The sequence below is a fragment of the Leopardus geoffroyi genome, chromosome E3, assembly GCF_018350155.1.
Source record: "Leopardus geoffroyi isolate Oge1 chromosome E3, O.geoffroyi_Oge1_pat1.0, whole genome shotgun sequence".
NCBI lineage: Eukaryota > Metazoa > Chordata > Mammalia > Carnivora > Felidae > Leopardus > Leopardus geoffroyi.
In genome coordinates this window covers 732,182-750,392 of record NC_059340.1, presented here as the reverse complement: position 1 = coordinate 750,392, position 18,211 = coordinate 732,182, and the positions used below count along the sequence as shown (strand labels likewise).

General features: G+C 60.4%; 1 protein-coding gene across 4 annotated transcripts; it reads left to right on the top strand.

Moving 5' to 3' along the window:
- Positions 1–3,917: 3,917 nt before the first annotated feature.
- Positions 3,918–10,112, top strand: LOC123589075 (cytochrome c oxidase assembly protein COX19). 4 transcript variants are annotated; one of them, XR_006708151.1, is made up of 3 exons: positions 4,096–4,263; positions 4,818–9,085; positions 9,507–10,112. XR_006708151.1 is itself a non-coding variant. In XM_045460721.1 (3 exons), the coding sequence occupies exons 1-3, from the start codon at positions 4,182–4,184 to the stop codon at positions 9,589–9,591; spliced, it is 279 nt and encodes a 92-aa protein (XP_045316677.1). In that variant the 5' UTR covers positions 4,133–4,181; the 3' UTR covers positions 9,592–10,112. The 4 variants fall into 4 exon arrangements, 3 of the variants coding, with proteins under 3 accessions (XP_045316675.1, XP_045316676.1, XP_045316677.1); XM_045460721.1 differs by having other exon boundaries at positions 4,133–4,263; positions 4,818–4,929; XM_045460719.1 differs by having other exon boundaries at positions 3,918–4,565; positions 4,818–10,112.
- Positions 10,113–18,211: the final 8,099 nt, after the last annotated feature.

Genomic DNA, 18,211 nt, shown 5'->3' with positions numbered 1-18,211 from the left:
CCCTGCTGCTCGCGGGGCTCCTGCTGCTCCTGGGGCTCTGGGGGCTGCTCCGAGCCCACACCCGCACCCCCTCCCCAGCCCCTCGCTGGCCCCCTGGGCCACACCCACTGCCACTCATCGGAAACCTGCACTTGCCGCGCGTGTCACAGCAGGACCGGTCACTGATGGAGGTAGGTCAGGGCAGCCCAGGCCCACCTCAGGGGAAGCTGAGCCCGTTTTCCAGGCCCCCGGTGGAGTAGGAGGTCCGTGTCCCAGCCTGGGTAGGTCCAAGGGCCCACCCCGCCTTGGGGAAGAGAGAAAGACACCCCCCCCCCCCCCGCGGGAAGCAGATGGGCCATGCAAGGAGCAGGGGGCCGGGAGTGTCAGGCCAGGAGGGCTCCTTGGAGGAGGCAGCATTTGATGAGTGCCTACAGGAGAGCCAGGGGGCAGCTGGGGGGGGGGGGGGGGGAGGAGGCAGGTGCCCCTGGGAGCAGCACCAGGAAGCAGAGGTCTGATGACAGAGGGACCTGGACTAGCGCACGAGTGTGCCCTCAGGTGGGGCGCCCATGGGTGTGGCTGTTCCTACCTTGGGAACACTGATTTTCTCTGCACAAAGAACAACTTTCAAGCTCGAGATTCCTGAGCTTCAGGGCCCTGCCCACACCTCCTGGGCTCCAGAAAGGACCCTCCAACCACCTACAGGGACCTTCCTCCATGTCTCATGGCATCTGGACCTCACTGTTCTGTGCCAGTTGGGAAAACCACCGCAATCTATCTGGAGCAGTGTCCTGGGCAGAATGGCCCCCCCGGAATTCATGTCTCCCTCGAATGTCAGAATGGGACCTTATCTATAAATAGGGTCTTTGCAGATCAAGTTTAGAGGAGGTCATCCTGGATTAGGGTGGGGGTGTCCTCATAACAGACAGAAAAGTAGAAGACAGACACAGAGGGAAGAAGGCCAGGTGACCCTGGGGACACCATGGAGCGTGTGGCCACAGGCTGGGAACCAGGGCCACCGGGAGCTGGAAGAGGCGGGAGGACCCCCACCCCCGCCGCCGGCCCTCGCGGGGAACGCCCACCTCAAGTTCAGCCTCTAGAAGTGGGAGAGAACCATTTTCTGGTGGTTAAGCCCCCAGTTTTTGGTGCTTTGTTACAGTGGCCCTGAGACTCCTATAAGGAATGTTCAGAACAATTCCCAATAGGCAGGAGTCAGGCAAGTGGGTGACACTGGGTCCTTGCACTGTGTTCTCGAAGTCGCCGTCTAGCCAGTCTGCCTGAGCATCATTCAACTACATGTGACTTACCATTTATTACTGACCCAGGCCGGGTGCCCTCAAGCTAGACGTTCATATGGAGCAAACAGAAAAGCTGCAAGTGATTGGCGTTCCTGTAAAAATGCAAATCGTTCCTGTCTGGCAGAAAAGATCATCCCGAAGGTTATGGTTTATTGCCCTGTGAGGTATTAACCTGTTCTAGGTCCAGCTTAGCAATCTGACTCTGGCATCTTTTTTCTTTCTCTGACCGCACGCGGCTATATCGGGGCCGGGGTGCCCTTCTTGGAACCAGCTTTGCCATCGGGCCACACTCCTGCACCCATGCATTAAATGAGACTCCGACACATGGGCAGTTTATGTTCCTACTGGAACTACGGTTTCAGCCTTTAGAAAAGAATGCTTTGGCAGCAGAATTTATTAAAGTGGAAAGACCAGAGAAAGTTTCAGGCAAGGTTCCATCCAGGGGCTGTTCGTACAATGTGACTCTGCCCTACTCCCCGTCGGGAGCGGGCTCCCAGCCCTGGCATCTGGCTGGGGGCGTTTGGCCCTGATAGAGGCAGTGCTCCCAGCCCCAGGAGGGCACCGTCTTGAAGTGGGTCCCAGCCTGAGGTTGAGCAACCCCAGCCGATGCCATGTGGGCCTTCTCCACCAAGGCCAGCCCACACTCCAAGTTCTCGCGCAAAGCAGATTGCTGTTTTACACCTCTGAGTTCGGGCCGTTCGTTACACGGAGGTAGATAGCTCGTGTGCAGGCTGTGTGACCTCGGACGAGGAATTTAACGTCTCTGGGAGTCTCTGTGTGTGAGATGAGGGTAAGAATACTGCCTAGCTGGGCTCGTCCTTTAAAGACTAGTAACGGGACGTCCCCTGCGCACCAGACGCTGTTGTGACAATCCCATGTGAAGCAGCCTGGCACAGAAGGCCCTCCCCCACTTTTTGTGTCTGTGCACCAGAGATGAAAATCCCTCCGTTCTCTCCCGGCCAAACGTGTCTTATAGAGCAATAATCATTTGCCAGGCACGGACATGTCAGTTAAAAGCTGGCTGTCACCTCTAGGTCACGGGGCCTGCAATGCTTCGTTGGTCCCTCAGGGCCGTCGGACAGAGGCTGCAAGGAAACATTGGGGGGCTGGGCTGTCCTTTTTCCTGCTAAGTAGTGTGATCTAGTCAAGTGGAAAAGTGCTATTTGCTGGGTAATAAAAGCGTCTTTTGTTCACGGCCCTGGAAACATATTAATGAATAACCCAGTGCGTGGCCCCTGGTGCTAGCCGCGTAAAACAGTCTTTTATGTGACAAGATCAAGGTGCAATTTTCCTTTTGTAGTGTTTAGTGGGTACAGAACACCAGGCTGATCGAGGCCCCAGCAACCGGAATGAGCTTTCCCTGCGGCCCCACCGGACCCTACAAACACTAGGGCCCAGCTCCACGCGCCGCACGACACACAGCCCAATGTCACGTGAGGCACGGAGATCCACTGCTGTGCCCTGCAGAGAGGCAGGAATGAGTGGGGAGCTGGATGCCTCAGGGCAGGACTCGAGGAGGGGGCAGGCCCGGAGGTCGGGGCTGTGAGGGCTTGTTGGCCGGGCACTTCTCGGCAAGGCCCCTCAGTTGCTGGAACCGGCTCTGAGGACCCAATTTGCTTATCTCCAAGGCCTGGTATGTGGTTGGCCCTCGGGGGGCATGGATGACGTTTGGAGCTCATGACAGAGTCCTAGAGCACAGGGGCGCTGGTTGGGGGTGGGGCAGTGACCCACTTCCTCCGTTCAGATGAAATCGGGATGCCCAGTTGGGGAAGAGGGGTGACTGTGCAGGGTACAGCGCTGGGAGGAGGCTCAGCCTGGGAGAGCTGGGGTCTCCACTGAGCCCTTTCACCGTTGTTATTGTTGCCATAACGACAATAATAAGCGGTTGCCAGAGCTGACTTTTATTCTGTTACAGGTTGAACTGCACCACCCCTCCCCCACCACTTCATATGTTGGAGTCCTAGCCCCCAGTACCTTAGGAGGTGACCTCTTTGGTAAACAGTGTCATCGCAGATGTAATTAGTTATGATGAAGTCATTAGGGTGGGCCCTAGCCTAGTCTGACCGGCGTCCTCACGCGAGGGGGACCTCTGGACACAGACACACAGGGGGATGCCGTGGGAGGGTGAAGGCAGAAGCAAGGCCCAGCGGCCCAGCAGCCCCCAAGACTGCCTGCCAGCCACCTGCAGCTGGGGGGCGGGGGAGCCGGCTTCTCCCAGAACCTCCAGGAGGAGCCAGCCCCGCGGCACCTCCTCCGTGTGGGACATCCGGCCTCCAGAACCGGGAGCGACCACCTTTCTGTAGCTGAAGCGGCCCAGGGTGTGGGACTTTGTTGTGGTGGCCCTCACTCCTTCCTTGTCACCAGCTGAGCCCCCCCCCAGACACCTGGGGATGCACAGCCATCCGCACAGCCTGCCGAGTGCACTCGCCCTTGGGCTTCTTGTCGTCTCAAGCTGTGTGTCTGGGTAAAGTCCAGCCTCTCTGGACTTCCGTTTCCTCATAAGGACATGACGCCGGACTCTGCCCCTCGGTCGCTGTGAGGGTCAGACTGGCAAGGACCCGGCAGAGCAGCCTGGATCAGGGCCTTTCGGAGCCCCCTGGGGCGGGGGCGGGGCCTGTGTTGCGGGGCGGGGCCTGATGGGGGGAGGGCATGCCCGGGCGGGGCCTGTGTGGCGAGAGGGACCGGTCCCGTCGGTGGAGAGGAGCCCGGTCAATAACGGGCGTGGCCTTCGCGGCGAAGACGGGGCCCTGCAGCGTGGGGGCGGGGCCTGGGCGGCGGGGGCGGGGCTTGCCGCCCGCGGCCGCTCGCCGCTCGACGTGCTCGGCGCTCTCGCGGGGCGCGCTCGGCGCTCGACCCGCCGCCCTGCGTACGGCGCGCGTCCTACTCCGGGGCTCCGGCGCCGCCATCATGTCGACGGCCATGAATTTTGGGTCCAAGAGCTTCCAGCCGCGGCCCCCGGACAAGGGCAGCTTCCCGCTGGATCACTTCGGTGAGCGGCGGGCGGCCGCCGGGCTCCTGCGCCGAGTCTCGGGTCGTGGGTCTCCTCCGGTGGCGCCGTGCGGCCCCGTGGGCGCTGGCGTCCGCACGCGGTTGCAGGTGGGGAAACTGAGGCCCGCCGCGGCCCACCTCCACCACCCCGGAGGCGGGCCTGCGGGAAGAGGGGCGACAGGTTGCGGAGGACGTCCCGAGGGAGAGCGTTGCCGGCGTCCGGGGGACCCGCGCCCAGCCTCGCCCAAAGCCCGCAGGCTGTCAACCTGGGCCTCGCGCGGACCTGGAAAGTCCGCGTTTGGGGTGAGCCTCTGCGCGACCAAGGGTCCGGAAGTGGGTCCGCAGATTTTTCTCGTAACCGACGCCTTCCCCTGCAGTGTCCCAAACACGCAGCGGAGGGGCGGTCGCCGCACCATGGGGCACGCGGTAGGCTCGTCCTTTCCAGCGTGAGTGTGAAGGAGACTCGTTCTGGAAGGACGGCTGCGGGTGCGCGTGCTGTCCCACCGCGTCGCGTTTTCACTTGAAAACTGGGTGCTCTTTTCCTTCTCGTTCTAGGCGAATGCAAAAGCTTTAAGGAGAAGTTCATGAAGTGTCTCCGCGACAATAGATTCGAAAATGCTTTGTGCAGAAGTGAGTCGAAAGACTACTTAGAATGCAGAATGGAGAGGCAAGTACCTGCTGGCAATGAACGACTTCTGGAACCTCCCGGCACTCCCATGGAAGCATTTTTTTTTTTTCCCCAAGAGGTCCTTGCAGCGGGCCTCATTCATCCCCCAGGTTCCAAGCCTTTGTCTTTGAGAGCGTAGAATGGCTCGCCCCTGGAACGGAGGCCCGCCAGATTCAGTGGCCCTGAAGGTTTCCCAGTCATGGGGACCCTGCGGAGAGGGAGCGCGTCTTACGGGGCTGCATTCCTGAGTGTTTTCTTTGCACGTTTGGGAGCTGCTGACCCGTCGTTAAGGTTTCAGAATCGTACATCATAAAAATGCTGACGGAGTCAAAAGATGTGCAGGTCGTGGGCACAGGGTTTCTTCCTCTCGCGTTCTCAGACCATAAAAATACCGCTTGGTTCCACGTAGCTCAGCAGTGCTTGAAATGTGACAGGGGAGACAATGGGCCATTCAGAAACGGTGAAACACGGAGGTTTGTTCTGTCCTGACCAGAACTTACCAGCGCTCGCTTTTAAGTGAAACGTGTTTCTGACTGTGGTCCGTTGAGATTTTACTGAAGAGCTATTCCTCCTCCTAACGGGGAAAAGCATAGAGCGTATAATTACATGGTGGGGGTGGGAACTTTTATTCCTGCCCTTCGGGCCCTTCGTCAGCTTGGTGAGGAGTCCGGTCTTCACACGGCCTTGTCTGAAGACGGAGTGGCGTAAACCCATCCAGCCAGAGCCCCCTTGTCGTTTCTCCATAACAGAGTCCGACATTTCCCTCAGGGCACAATCGCTTGTGTCTTTCAGGCCCACAGGTGCGTTGAGGGCTGTCGGTGGACATGTGGGACGTTGGCCCTTTTGGGAGTGTGGCCCTCATGTGAGGCCCTCGTTCTGTCTTCCGAGTCGTTCAGGGCCACCCGAGTCCAGCTCTCCCCATCTTTAAATAGCCCATTGCTGGGATCCACGTGTTTAAGTTACTGTCTTTTTTTTGAACATTCAGTTTTGAGAGACAGAGACAGAGCTTGAGCAGGGGAGGGGCAGAGAGGGAGACAGAATCTGAAGCAGCTCCAGGCTCCAAGCTGTCAGCACAGAGCTCGACGCGGGGCTCGAGCTCCCTAATGGCGAAATTGTGACCTGAGCCCAAGTCAGATGCTTCACTGAAGGGGCACCCCTAAATGACTGTCTTTTAAGTCGATATACCTTCCAGAAATGAACTGAGTTTCTTTTTGGTGCTGCCACGCCCTGGAGACCATTTGAAGTTGGTTTCTGACCGCGTGTGAGGGTACGAGCAGGTCACCTGCCCCCGTGAAGCTCAGGTGAGCCATCCCTGTGCCGGCCACAGTGGCCAGCACACGCAGGCAGCCGCTCCTGCTGGGAGCCGCTCCAGACATTTGGGCCGTCTGGGTCCCCAGAGAGGCTCCTGGCTCGTCTGGCAAAGGACAGCAGAAGGGTTCTGACTTTTCTCCCCATGTGACCTTGGAAGTGGGCTGTCTGCTCTCCACGTGGCCACGCCTCGCTCAGCATGGCCTCTGGAGACCAGCCTGCCCTGAGGCCTGCTGAGGTCAGTGGGGATGGGGTGGCGGGGGGTGCAGCTCGCCTCTCCGTGGGTTCCGTCATTTCAAGTGGCTTCTCTGGTTGGTCCAGTGACGTTAAGACCAATGTAGGGGGTACATGTGTGTTCAGACTCGGTCAGTGATTTTGGCTGTAGACTTTTGGATGGTTTTCAGTTCCAAGTCCATGACCATCCAGGTTCAGTATAGAGACTGCACATTTATTTCCCTTCCCACTTTTTGTACACCTTTTTATTCCTTTCATGCTGAAATCCCAGACGTTATTTACCCCTGCGAACGTCCATAGGCATCTTTCTTTTAATGTTTGTTTAGTTTTAAGTGGGAGGGAGGCAGAGAGGGAGGGGACAGAGGATCCGAAGTGGGCACAGTGCTCAGAGCCCAGCGCGGACCTCGAACTCCTGAACCGTGAGATCGTGACCTGAGCCACAGTCGGACGCTCAACCAACTGAGCCACCAGGCGCCCCCACCATATGCATCTTTGTAGAAAACTGGACCACAGTGAGATTTTAGAGTTGCCTCTTGAGGACTTGCGCCGTCTTAGCTCGACGTGGAAGTGTCTGTGCGGTTTGGATGTGGATCACACTCTTGTGGGAAGAGCTGTTAAATCGGGGACGACTTTGTTGGCCAAGAAAACAGCAAATACACTGTGATCTGCGATCTCAAGCCTCTGTGATCTTTTGACTTTGAGTTCCTGCCCCGTGCGGTGGGCATCCGGGGGCTGTGCCACACACCCTGGCGTGCGATCCGGGCCTCCTGGCCGGGCTGGAGGAGGCCCGGCGCACGCTCCTTGGAAAGCCTCAGGTCCTAAAAACCTGCACTGTCCCCTTATGCTGAAGGGGAGGCGTCCACGTCATCCTTTTGGCTTTAGAACTCGGTAATCGTTGGATTGTTGTGTTGTGTCCTGGCCACAGAGCTGGATTTTGTGAAGACTCACACGTCTGTAGGAAGGGCCTCTTGAACTGCGTCTCGTTTAGCTTGTAGTGTTTTCCCCCTCGCTCCCCGTTTGCTGCTGAACACACAGGTCCTTCCTGTCGTGTCCCGAGGAGCACTGCTGCTCTCCGTGCTCCTGGTGCCCCCAGCACACTCACGTTCTGCAGCGAGAGGTCTGACGCAGGTCCCGCGGGCCGCGCTCCTCGTGGATGCTCCGGTGCAGAACTGCTTCTGCCTTTCCAGCTTCTAGAGGCGCCCACGCCCCTCGGCTCGTGGCCCTGCTCCGTCTGGAAGCCGGCGATGCCGTGTCCCTGGCCCGTCCTCCTCTTCCGTCCTTCTGACCAAAGCCAGCGCAGGCTCTCTGATTTAAGGGTTCCCGCGTTGCAGCTGAGTCCGCCTGGGGAGTCCGAGGCGGTCTCCCCTCGGCACCTCCTGGTCGGCTCCTGTGTTCCGCCTCGGCCCATCCCCCTTTGCCGCGTAAGGACACAGATAACACAGTCAGTCTGGTCTACAAGTGGACTTTGTACCTTTCAGTGGATTCCAGCTTTTTGTAACAGAAATTGCCGTGCGCACCAGTGGAGGGAACGCAGCGCCACGGCACCTGCCCAGTCCCCCGTCCCCGCGGCTGGAGCCCTCGAGGGCGTGTACCCTAAAGACTTAGTTTCGTTCTCAGTGGGGACGGCCTGGACAGCCCTTGTGAAGCTTGGGTAGAGGTCATCTGCCAGGTTTTGTATTTCCGCAGGAGGGTAGCCGGCTCACCTGGAGCCCCACAGAACCCGCAGAAAGTGGGTCGTCTGACCGGTGACCAGGTGACTCACAGTGTCCCTCGGTTCCCAGCGTGCTGGCTGAACCCTGGCTGCCCGTGCTGGCCTGCCGGGCTTGCGGGGGGTGCGTGAGCTCAGCGGTGTGGGGGGGGGGGGTCACAGCGCCAAGTGATGGTGGCTTGGCGCGGCGGGCGTCCCCTTTCCCGGCCGGGCCTGTTGGTTCCTGCAGGAGCACTGGGCTCCCACCAGCAAGCAGGACGGACAGGTGGCCTCCAAGAGTTGGACCTGTCCCTGCCCCCCGCCCCCCCCCCAAAAAAAAAAAAACGAAGCAGAATGAAAGCCAGGCCCTGCCGCCCTGGAGTGTGGGCAGTGAGAGGCTGGACGGGGGCAGCTCCAGCCCAGCAGGTGCTCCGGGACTTCTCGGTCTTCGAGGTCCTGACTTAAACGGACACGGTGAGGGGCTGGCACACGGCTGGGCACAGAGGGAGCGGGAGCACAGAGGACACGGCCGCCGGCCAGCTGTGGGGCCACGGCTCGGGCCGTGTGGGGCATGGGGCCTGGGGCAGCAGTGAGAAGAGACAGAGCTGGTGGGCCACGTGTCCCAGTGTTTCTGAGAAACAGGTGAAGCTCACAAGTGCAGTGACCCTTGGACGACACGGTGTGAACGGGGCAGGTCCACTTACCACCCAGATCTGTTGATCCGTGTAGGACAGTGTTGTAAACGTATTGCTTCCTGACCATTATTTTAACGAGCTTTTTCTGTCTGGCTGACCCGTTGGTAAGAATACGGCCGGAAGACACACGACATGCAAAATGCACGCTGTCGCTGAGGCTTCTGGTCGGCGGGGGCTGTAGTCCTTAAGTTCTGGGGAGTCAGGAGTTAGGAACGGATTTTCGACTGTGCAGGTGAATGGTGCCCCTAACCTGTGGCTTGTTCAGGGGTCGCTTTACCAAGTGAAGTCTGTCCTGTCCCCGCCCGCCCTGTCCGGTGCATCTTCCCAGCGACCTGGAGGCCGGTTTGAGGTTGGAGCCCTCGAACGGGACACACGTCTGCCACAGACTGGCACCCGGCGGGGGGCTCGTGGCGGTCTGCCCGCTTCCTTCGGGTTCCCGGCTCCACCCGGCACCCCAGGGGCTTCGCACACTGTCCGCCAGCGGCCGTCCGTCCGGAGTCCAGAGGCGCGGGTGTCAGCTGGGAGGAGGAGGACGCAGAGAGGCCCTCGGGGTCCCGGGGGCCTGGGTCCAGCGGTGCCACTGGCCGCAGGCAGTCGGGATGGGAGCGAATGCGCAGGCCTCGCACGGACATTGCTGTTGGTTTTTGTTGCAGGCAGCTGATGGCGCAGGAGCCCCTGGAGAAACTGGGGTTTGGAGATTTGACGGATGGAAAACCAGGGGCAGGAACTAACTCCTGACGGGAAGAAGTCCGTCCACCGGCTGCTGGCTTGTCCAGGGTGGAGCGTGTCGGGTGACCTTGTCAACCGACGGTTTATGGTTAGGCGCTGTGACCTCAGAAGAAGTTTCTGGCACGCCCTCCTTGGCGGAAACCTCTCCTCTTGATGTCTCCCAGGTTATTCTGAGAAGCGATTGTCCCCTTTAGGTCTCATTTTCCCCAGGAGCCTTAGATTTTATCTTTACATCGGGAGAGTTCCCAGGGAGGCCTGTGGCAGGTGGGAGGAAGGAGAGCGGAGTCACGCCCGCTGCGCGAGGGGACGCGCGGGCATCTGCGACGCGGTGACTCCCTCTGTGATACTGTCCGTAGCTCCTCAGTACTGACATGCCGAATGCTAGCGGTTTCAGCCCATCACATAGACGCTGCCCGAAAACCATTTCCTGGCAAAGTGGTTTCCTTCTGTGCCCATTTATTTCCCGTGTTGTTTTTTTTTAAGCAAAATATAAAATATAAACTTGGAAATGAGATTGTTAACTTTTGACATATTTGACTTACTCGTTTTTTTCCTGGTAGTGCCTGAAACACCAGTATCTTTTTTTTTTTTTTAATTTTTTTTAACGTTTTATTTATTATTGAGAGACAGAGCATGAGCATGGGAGGGGCAGAGAGAGGAGCAGACACGGAATCTGAAGCAGACTCCAGGCTCCGAGCTGTCAGCACAGAGCCCGACGCGGGGCTCGAACCCACAACCCGTGAGATCATGACCCGAGCTGAAGTCGGACGCCCCACCGACTGAGCCCCCCAAGCGCCTCGAATCACCAGCACCTTTGAACCAGAGGCTCATTTCCGGACCTGTGTGCGTGTACATAAAGCCAGTTCAACTTCAGTAACTCGTTTATTGTAACTCTGGGAGTCCGGACTCTCGTGGTTTGACTTGCACACGTGGTCTTCCGGTGTGTCGCTGTGAGAACACCCACGTGCACGCGCCATCGGCAGTGGCTTCCAGGGCCTCTGAGCCCGCGTCAGGGCAGGTTCTCGTGGTGTCCCGTCTCACCGACCGGGCCCACAGCGGCAACGTCCGGGAAGGTACCAGTTTGCCTGCGGTCAGACCCCACGCGTGCCCAGATGCCGAGCCGGGACCCTGGGCCGGTTCTGACGTGGCCGGGGTTCAGATCCACGAACCGGGTGCTGAGTGTGTGGGGTCTTGGCCCGGCACTGCCTTCCCTGGCTCCCGGCCAGCCAGCTGACTTCTGTCCTCACGTGGCTAACGGAAGACGGCAGTCGGAGGATCCCGCGCACGTCCCCACGTGGACAGCGACCCCGGTGGGGACAGCCAGCTGTGACCCGGGCCTGGGCTCCCAGAAGTCACCTCCACCCCCGCCTCGGCCGTGGCTGGTAAGAGGCGTCTTCGCGTCCAGTCCTCTGCCTCGAGGCCCCTGTTTTCCGTCCTTCGGTGGCATGGGGCCTCTCGCTCAGACCCCGAAGCAGGTCCCTCCCACGTGAGTCCTCGTCCTCAGGGCTCGCTCTGGACCTCCTCCTGCGTCACTGGCTGGGCACCACCGGCTCCCTTCTGCAGTTTCCACGGAATACTGGGTCTGCCCTCCGCTGGAGTCGTACAGGTCTTTTGTGTCCGTGTCTAGTTGATGAAGCGTCTTGGCTTTTACCGCCAAGCCGAAAATCAAGTCACGAGAGTCCAGTTATATCCGCGCAAGGGTATTTGCCGTACAGATCACTGAGGCCATGCAAATGCCCACACTTGCGAGCCTTCAGTGACCTGAGGCCGGTCCACACGGCTCACTGGTGCAGCTGCGGGCGGGCGCAGGCGGGGCGGGGGTTGGGGGGGTCTGCGCTGACGCGGAGTGACTCCATGAGAAAGGCAGCCTCCAGAAGCATCTGTGGTTTCGTTAACAAGAAAGACGCAGGAAGCTGGAAGCGTCTGTGGGTTTGTGCAAACGCGAAATCGAGGAAGGAGAAACCAGACGCTGAGAACGGTCAGCAGCGTGTAGTGTGGCTCAGAGTCCAGCCCTCTGCCCGCTTCACGTGCGCAGAAATGAAGCCGCGGTGGCGGCCCAGCCGGGTGGCGGGGGGAGGGGGTTCCGAGCGGCGCACGGCTGGGGCAGAGCGTGGCCGCAGTGGACAGCAGAGGTCAGCCCGGCGCTGGGGACGAGGAGACAGGCTGTGTCCTCTGGGCAGTGGTTCACCCTCCCCAGCTCTGAAAGGGAGCTCACGCCGGGGAGCGGGAGAGCGCGGACTGGGTCCTGCTTGTGTCCCAGGTGTAGGTGGCCGCACAGAGAGAGACTCGGCTGCGTGCGTGCGTCCACACACGTGTGCCGGCCAGCTCTGAGCACCCGGGTCCTGGAGCCACGACACCGGCAGCAGGAACCAGGCTCCTGGGGGGACAGCTGACGCTGTGGCCAGTGCCTGAAAGTCCACGCCGAGCCTGGACCGTTTTGTGTCCGAAAGTAAGGGATTCCTGGAAGAATGAGGGGGCACAGCCACGCCACGGAGCCACACGTGGGCCAGTTGGAACAACACGATATTGTAGTGGGTTGTGGTCCTCGGAACAAATGACTGTCCAGGAGTCCACACTCATAAATAATTAGCGGAGGGCGCCTGGGTGGCTCAGTCGCGCAAACCGACTCTTGGTTTCGGTCCGGGTCATGACCTCTCGGTCGTGGGATTGAGCCCCACGTCGGGCTCTGTGCTGGCAGCCTGGATCCTGTTGGGATTCTCTCCCTCTCGTTCTCTGCCCCTCCCTGGCTCACTCACTCCCTGTCAAAAATAAACATTAAAACAATTTTCATAATTAGTGGAATAAATGTGTCAGGGAGGGAGGGAGGGACAGCGCCCGTAGTGGCAGTGGGGACAGCAGTCCCTCCACAGCGGCAAGGGGTGCAGATGGGCCGCCCGGGGGCCTCCCCTCAGGGCGCCCAGCACTTACAAAGGGAGCCATAGGGTCAGTGTGGTCACTTTAGGTGCGTGGTCACCACTTGGTGACCTGCCCACGGCTGCTGCCCCCATCTGATGCCCCAAGAAGACCACATCCTTCTGGGGTTTTCTTAACCAGAAATGGTGACCTCTGTCCACTGAGCCAACGCCAAACTGAACACGTTCTGCAGAGTGAGGACCAGGTGCTTTGGGAGCACCAGGGTCCTGAAAGATAAAAACGGAGGAGGGGTCCAAGGAGACTGACTGCCACACGGGCCCTGGGTCAGGGCGGATGGTGGCAGGCAGCCCGGGAGACCTGGCGACCCACAGGACGCTTGGATTCTTGTTCTGTGATTACATAAGATGTTGTTTGGGGAAGCTGGACGTATGAACTCTTGTCCTGTTTTTGCAAATTTTTGGAAGTTCTAGGGGCGCCCTCGTGGCTCAGTCGGTTAAGCGTCCGACTTCAGCTCAGGTCACGATCTCACGGTTTGTGAGTTCGGGCCCTGTGTCCGGCTCTGTGCTGACAGCTCAGAGCCTGGAACCTGCTTCAGATTAAATTATCTCAATGAAGAAAGTATGTTGCATCAGATTCTGTGTAGTCTAACCGTACGTGATTGAGCAAATTCTCACTCCGAAACGCATTCAGTGGATTTCGCAGCAGGTGACGTGACCCAGTGGTGTCGGCCCCGGGGAGGAAGTGTGGGGAGAGACAGCCCAGCTCTCTTCGAAGGAGCAGCCGTCGGCATCGCCTTTGACTTCCCAGATCAGAGTCGCTAGCCACGTGGCACCTGTCCGTGCCGGACATGTGTCCGCTTGAGCAAAGCCACCTAGGCACTTGTCACAAAAAGCCACCAGCCATATTCAAAGGTGCCCACGGGTGACCTCCAGGATGTTTTCCAAGTGTCCTCATGCAGGAGACGGCTTTCCCCGACCACCGTGGTGAGGCCTAGGCCCACAGCCGCCTTCCGCGAAGATGAGCCCTTCCCCGGTCTGCCTCCCTCCGGCCCCTTGGGTGGGCGCGCTGGATGTGCCCGTGGCCTCAGCCGCACGATCGTGTCCGGAAGTGCTCGGGACGCAGCCCTGGGGTTCCCTCCGCCCCGCTGGCCCTGTCCCTCCCACCGTCACGAGCAGGACAGACTCCCCTCCACGAAGCGTCCTGGGCTCACGTAAGTCACCGCAGACCCAGTGGCTTAACCAATGCAGGTTCATGCTCTGACCGTCCGCAGGTCAGACGTGTAGATGGGCCCATAGGGCCGCGTTTCTTCCGGGGCTCTGGCGAGAGTCCGTCTCCTTGTCTTTCCAGCTTCTGGAGGCACTGGCGTTCTTGGCCCGGGCCCGTCCTCGAGGGCGGCGCCTTCTCTCTGCCCTGACCTTCCCCCCTCTCCCGTCTTCTCCCTGACGCTGACCCTCCTGCCTCCTTACAGGGACCCTCCTGATGACAATGCTGACCCAAATAATCCAGGGTCGCCTGCCTGCTCAACCTCCTTACCCTAATCACACCCAGAAAGTCGGATTCACGGGGTCGAGCCAGCGATGGGGCATCGGACCGCGTGGGCCTCGGGGACAAGCAGCTGGCTGGTGGGCAGCTCGCGCAGGCCCGTGCCCAGAGGACGTGCTTTTGGGCAGCTGTGGGGTCTGTCTCCCCTGCAGTGACCCCATCACGGGTGGAACTTGCTCAGGGCTGCTGGAATCCCGTATTTTTCTGAGGTCTTTGTTACTGGTTGTCACTGGCTTTGCAGCCACTCTCGCTGGTGACGACAGAGAATGAGTCTGGCTTAATAAACGGGATCAGAAGGTCAGAACTGGCATGACCCCTCTTCCCGTAAAGCGTCTCCCTAGACGTTTCCGGATTCGATGTAGACGCGACGGAGGTCTGGGATCCCCTACGGTGAGTGTTCACAGCACGTCCGTGTGGCGGGCACGTCTGGACGGACCTCTGTGGCTTTCCTCCAAGTATTTTTCTTGATGGCTGTATTTTATAACAAGCGTGTCTCGTTTTTATAGAAACAATCGTTAGTTTAAAACTGCTTGTGTTTGGCCGTAATTTTATATAACCTATAAATTACGTGCTTGTGGTTGTAATTTTATATCGTGCATGAATACTGCCTGGTTTATTTTTCCTGGTAAAACTGTGCTGGTTTTGGGTTGAGATGCAGTTCCGCGCAGCACACAGGGCTGGCCTGATGTCCCCAGTGGTCACTTGATGGAGTCTTGGAGGGGAGGCGTGGCGGTCTGCTCCGGTCCCCCCCCCCCGCCCCGCCCCGTAGGAAGGCGGGAACACCGTCACAGAGCCAGCCCTCCGGGGCCTCCCCAAACGAGAGCCCCTTCCTGTCTGTGCTGCCTGCCTCCTGCTGGTCTCTACCGGGAACCAGAGTTCAGTGCCCGTCATCCCACCCACCTGGCATTTGGATTCAGTCTTTGAGTGAGATTATTTACGGGTGAAAAGGCAGGGATTTTATGACTGCAAGAGGCAGTGAAGAACTTTCTATTAATCCACAGAAGGGACTGTCACAGTTCTATGAGGAAAATTGTGAATCTCTAGTCTTTTGGAAGAATGGAACCAAATTCACACCTGCCACACACAGAGCTTTGTGGCGGAAGGGACACCTCCTGGGAAGAAGGGTCCAGGCCTGGCGTCAGGCATTGGTCATCAGCTTGGGCTGTCACGGCCCCCCTGCTGGTGGCCCGGTGGCCTGGAAGGACGTCATCCACCAGCTTTCATTAGGGGACACACCATGTGGCTGCACCTGCCACGCTCTCCGGGGCGTCCCAAGGTGTTAGGGAGCCTGGAACCGCTGTTGTGTGGGGTTTGTCCGGCGCTCGGGAAGGCGGAAGCCTGGGAGCTTCTGTGCGGGTGTGGTGGCACTGCCTTTTTTTTTTTTTTTTTTTTTTTTTATGTTTATTTATTTGTTTTGAGAGAGAGACCGAGACAGCAAGCGGGGGTGGGGGGCAGAGACAGAGAATCCCAAGCGGGCCCCTCGCTGTCAGTGCAGAGCCCGATGTGGGGCTTGAACTTAGCAACCATGAGATCACGACCGGAGCTGGAATCAGGAGTCGGACGCCCAACCGACCGAGCCCCCCACGCGCCCCTGTGGTTCTGCTTGAAAACACCCGTCCGCTGGCCCGTGTGGAGGGCAGGTCCGGGGGTGTCCAAGGTCGGGGCGGATGGGGCCCTCCTGCTGCCGTACCAGGGAGACCCAGAGCCGTGAAGGCAGGCGGGGTGGGTCTGGCCTGCGTGCATGCCGCCTGCCACCCGAAAGCCACGCCGACTTCTTAACCAGGGCAGCAGGCCTCAGGACTCTCGTCCCCTCCCCAGTGAGCACCCTCCCGCCTCTCGTCCAGCTGGCTCTTTCTCCTTCCTGGAACAGGCCTGTCTCCCTGGGCTGCCTGACCACCTTGTCCGGCGTCCTGTAGTCAGGACTGGCCCGTCTCCCTGTGCGCTGTGCCCACGGCCTCTCCCGGGCCTGCAGAGGACGGGGCAGTTCCGGTTCCGTGCAGGCTCCCGGGCAGCTCCTGTGACCGCAGAGGCGGCTCCCGGAGCCGCCCCATCAGGTGGGGGCCGTAGGCCGGGGGGAGCCCTCCAGGCCCCACTGGGCAGGCACAGAGCTGAGAGGTCGGGTGAGATGCTTGGTGTCCAGCCAGCCGGCAGGCCCTGCACAGGACCCAGCGGCAGCTCCAGCAGGAGAGCGGCCGCCCTGAGACAGACGCGGGCCCAGCCGGAGTGGCTTCTGCACTCCGAGAGGAGGGACTGACGTCCGGTCTGCAGCCTCTCGGCTCTGATCTCTGATCGATGGTCACCGGGGCGGGCTGTGGCCGGGGGAGCCATCCCCTGGCGGAGGGAGCGTGCCCAGCCACTTCTCCGGAGCCCCTCCGTCACGGCTCAGGCACTTACACTCTCGCGTCACATGGACCATTCCCTGGGCCCGAGGGCGCCCTGTCCCCCGCCCCCGGCCTGGGCCCCTTCCCTCCTCTGGGTGGACATCCCCGATTCTTCCAGGCCAGGCCTGCGTCCCCGCTGCAGTCTCAGGGGGGCCTGCGTCCCCTCGGCAGACGGCGGGGCGGGCGGCGCCCAGTGACGACGCGGGAGCAGGTGACTTCGTGGGTGCTGCCCGAGGACGCTCCAGCAGCGCTGAGGTTGGCTGCCAATGCCCAGGAAAGCAGAATGTCACTGTAAAGCAAGTCCTCTTGCCCGTTTGGTTCCTTTTTTAAAAATTTTTGTTGGGATAGAACCGGCATCCCACAAATTCCCTTTTGGAAGAGCACAGCTCACAAAGTTGTGCGAACATCTCTCACTGGAGTGCTTTCTTTGGGTACATTCCGTGCCCAGCATGGGGCTTGAGCTCACGACCCTGAGACTGAGAGGCACATGGTCTCCTGCCTGAGCCAGCCGGGCGCCCCAGTGCCTGCTTGGTCTCCTGTCATCACCCTTCTTCTCCCTGAAGTCGGAAGGCAGCCACCAGTCTCTGGGAAGCTATGGATTTACTGCTGAGCCCTGTGGGGAGGGCTGCAGGGGCGAGGGCGGGAGAGCGCCTCGTTCCCGAGCCTGCCCCAGTTCCAGGCTGTCTCAGGGCTCGGACCAGCCTGTCTTGCCCTCAGTCCAGTGGAACCCCAGAGTGGCGTGGCCACTTCAGATCCTAGGACACTCTCTGCACCCTCTCCGCCTTGGGAGTGGGGTGCGTCTCTGTCCCCGCCCCTCCATCTGGGACCTTTAGAGGCAGCTGAGCTCTGAGGAAGCCCAGGTGCATGGCCAGGGGGAGCCCACGCGGAGCGGCCAGGGGACAGGAGGAGGGGCGCGTGCCTATGGCCCCGGGGCCGGCACTGCACCTGAATTCCCGGGACCCCGGAGCCTGGTCGTGCTGTCTCGGCCACGGCATGTCCCGGACGGGTCACCGGAGGAGGGGAAGGAGGTGGGACAGGAAGTTACTTAGAAGGGGCACAGGGATGTATCGGCAGAGATGATCCCACCACCCTGACCGCTGTGCTCCGCCATGACACGGGCGGGGGGAGTTCTGGGGAAAGAGCTCCCGGGCCAGCGTTCTGCTTGCCACCTTCCAGTTTGGGATTTCATCGACTACTACCCCGCCCAGCAGAGGACAGCCCTGCGCTTCCTGGGGGACAGCCGGCTTGTGGGTCCTGCGGTGGGGGGGGGGGGGGGGGGCGGCGAAGTCAAGGCTGGAAGCTTGGGGCTGCAGGTGCGGGGCCCAGGAGGCTCGGGCGGGCGGGCGGTGTTGGGAGGACAGGGGGTCCGGGACGGGTGTGGGGGCTGGGCCGGCTGCCACTTGGGGCTTTCAGGGTTGGTCCGTGGGGCTGGGCGACTGTGCCCCCGAATTACAAAAGCCCAGTAATGGGGCAGGGGTGGGGGCCGACCACTCGGAGGAAACCAGCTCTCCCTTCCTCCCGTTGGCCTGCAGGGTCAGCGGCACCACGGGACAGAACGTGGTGGCGTGGCGGCCCCTGCCGGACAGTGGCGACACCGCAGCGCCTGAAGAGGGCCACCTAGGGGGGACCGCGTGCACAGTTTTCCCCACGCTCCAGGAACCGCAGATAGGGCCAGGGCTGTGCATGCCTGAGGCCCCAGGTCTTCCTGACTGACGGCCAGGCTGGGGGCTCAGGGGCTCAGAGAAGGGGAGCCTCAGCTGCCCGCCACCGCCCCCGTGCCAGCTCCCCCGTACACGTCGGGGCAGCGCAGAGCAGGTGCACGCCCGGTGCCT

Coding starts and splice junctions, on each gene's coding strand:
- LOC123589075 (XM_045460719.1), top strand. CDS start 3,924: ATGCCCGGGCGGGGCCTGTGTGGCGAGAGGGACCGGTCCCGTCGGTGG. Junction 4,566..4,817: donor CTGGAAAGTCCGCGTTTGGG/GTGAGCCTCTGC, acceptor TTCTCGTTCTAG/GCGAATGCAAAAGCTTTAAG.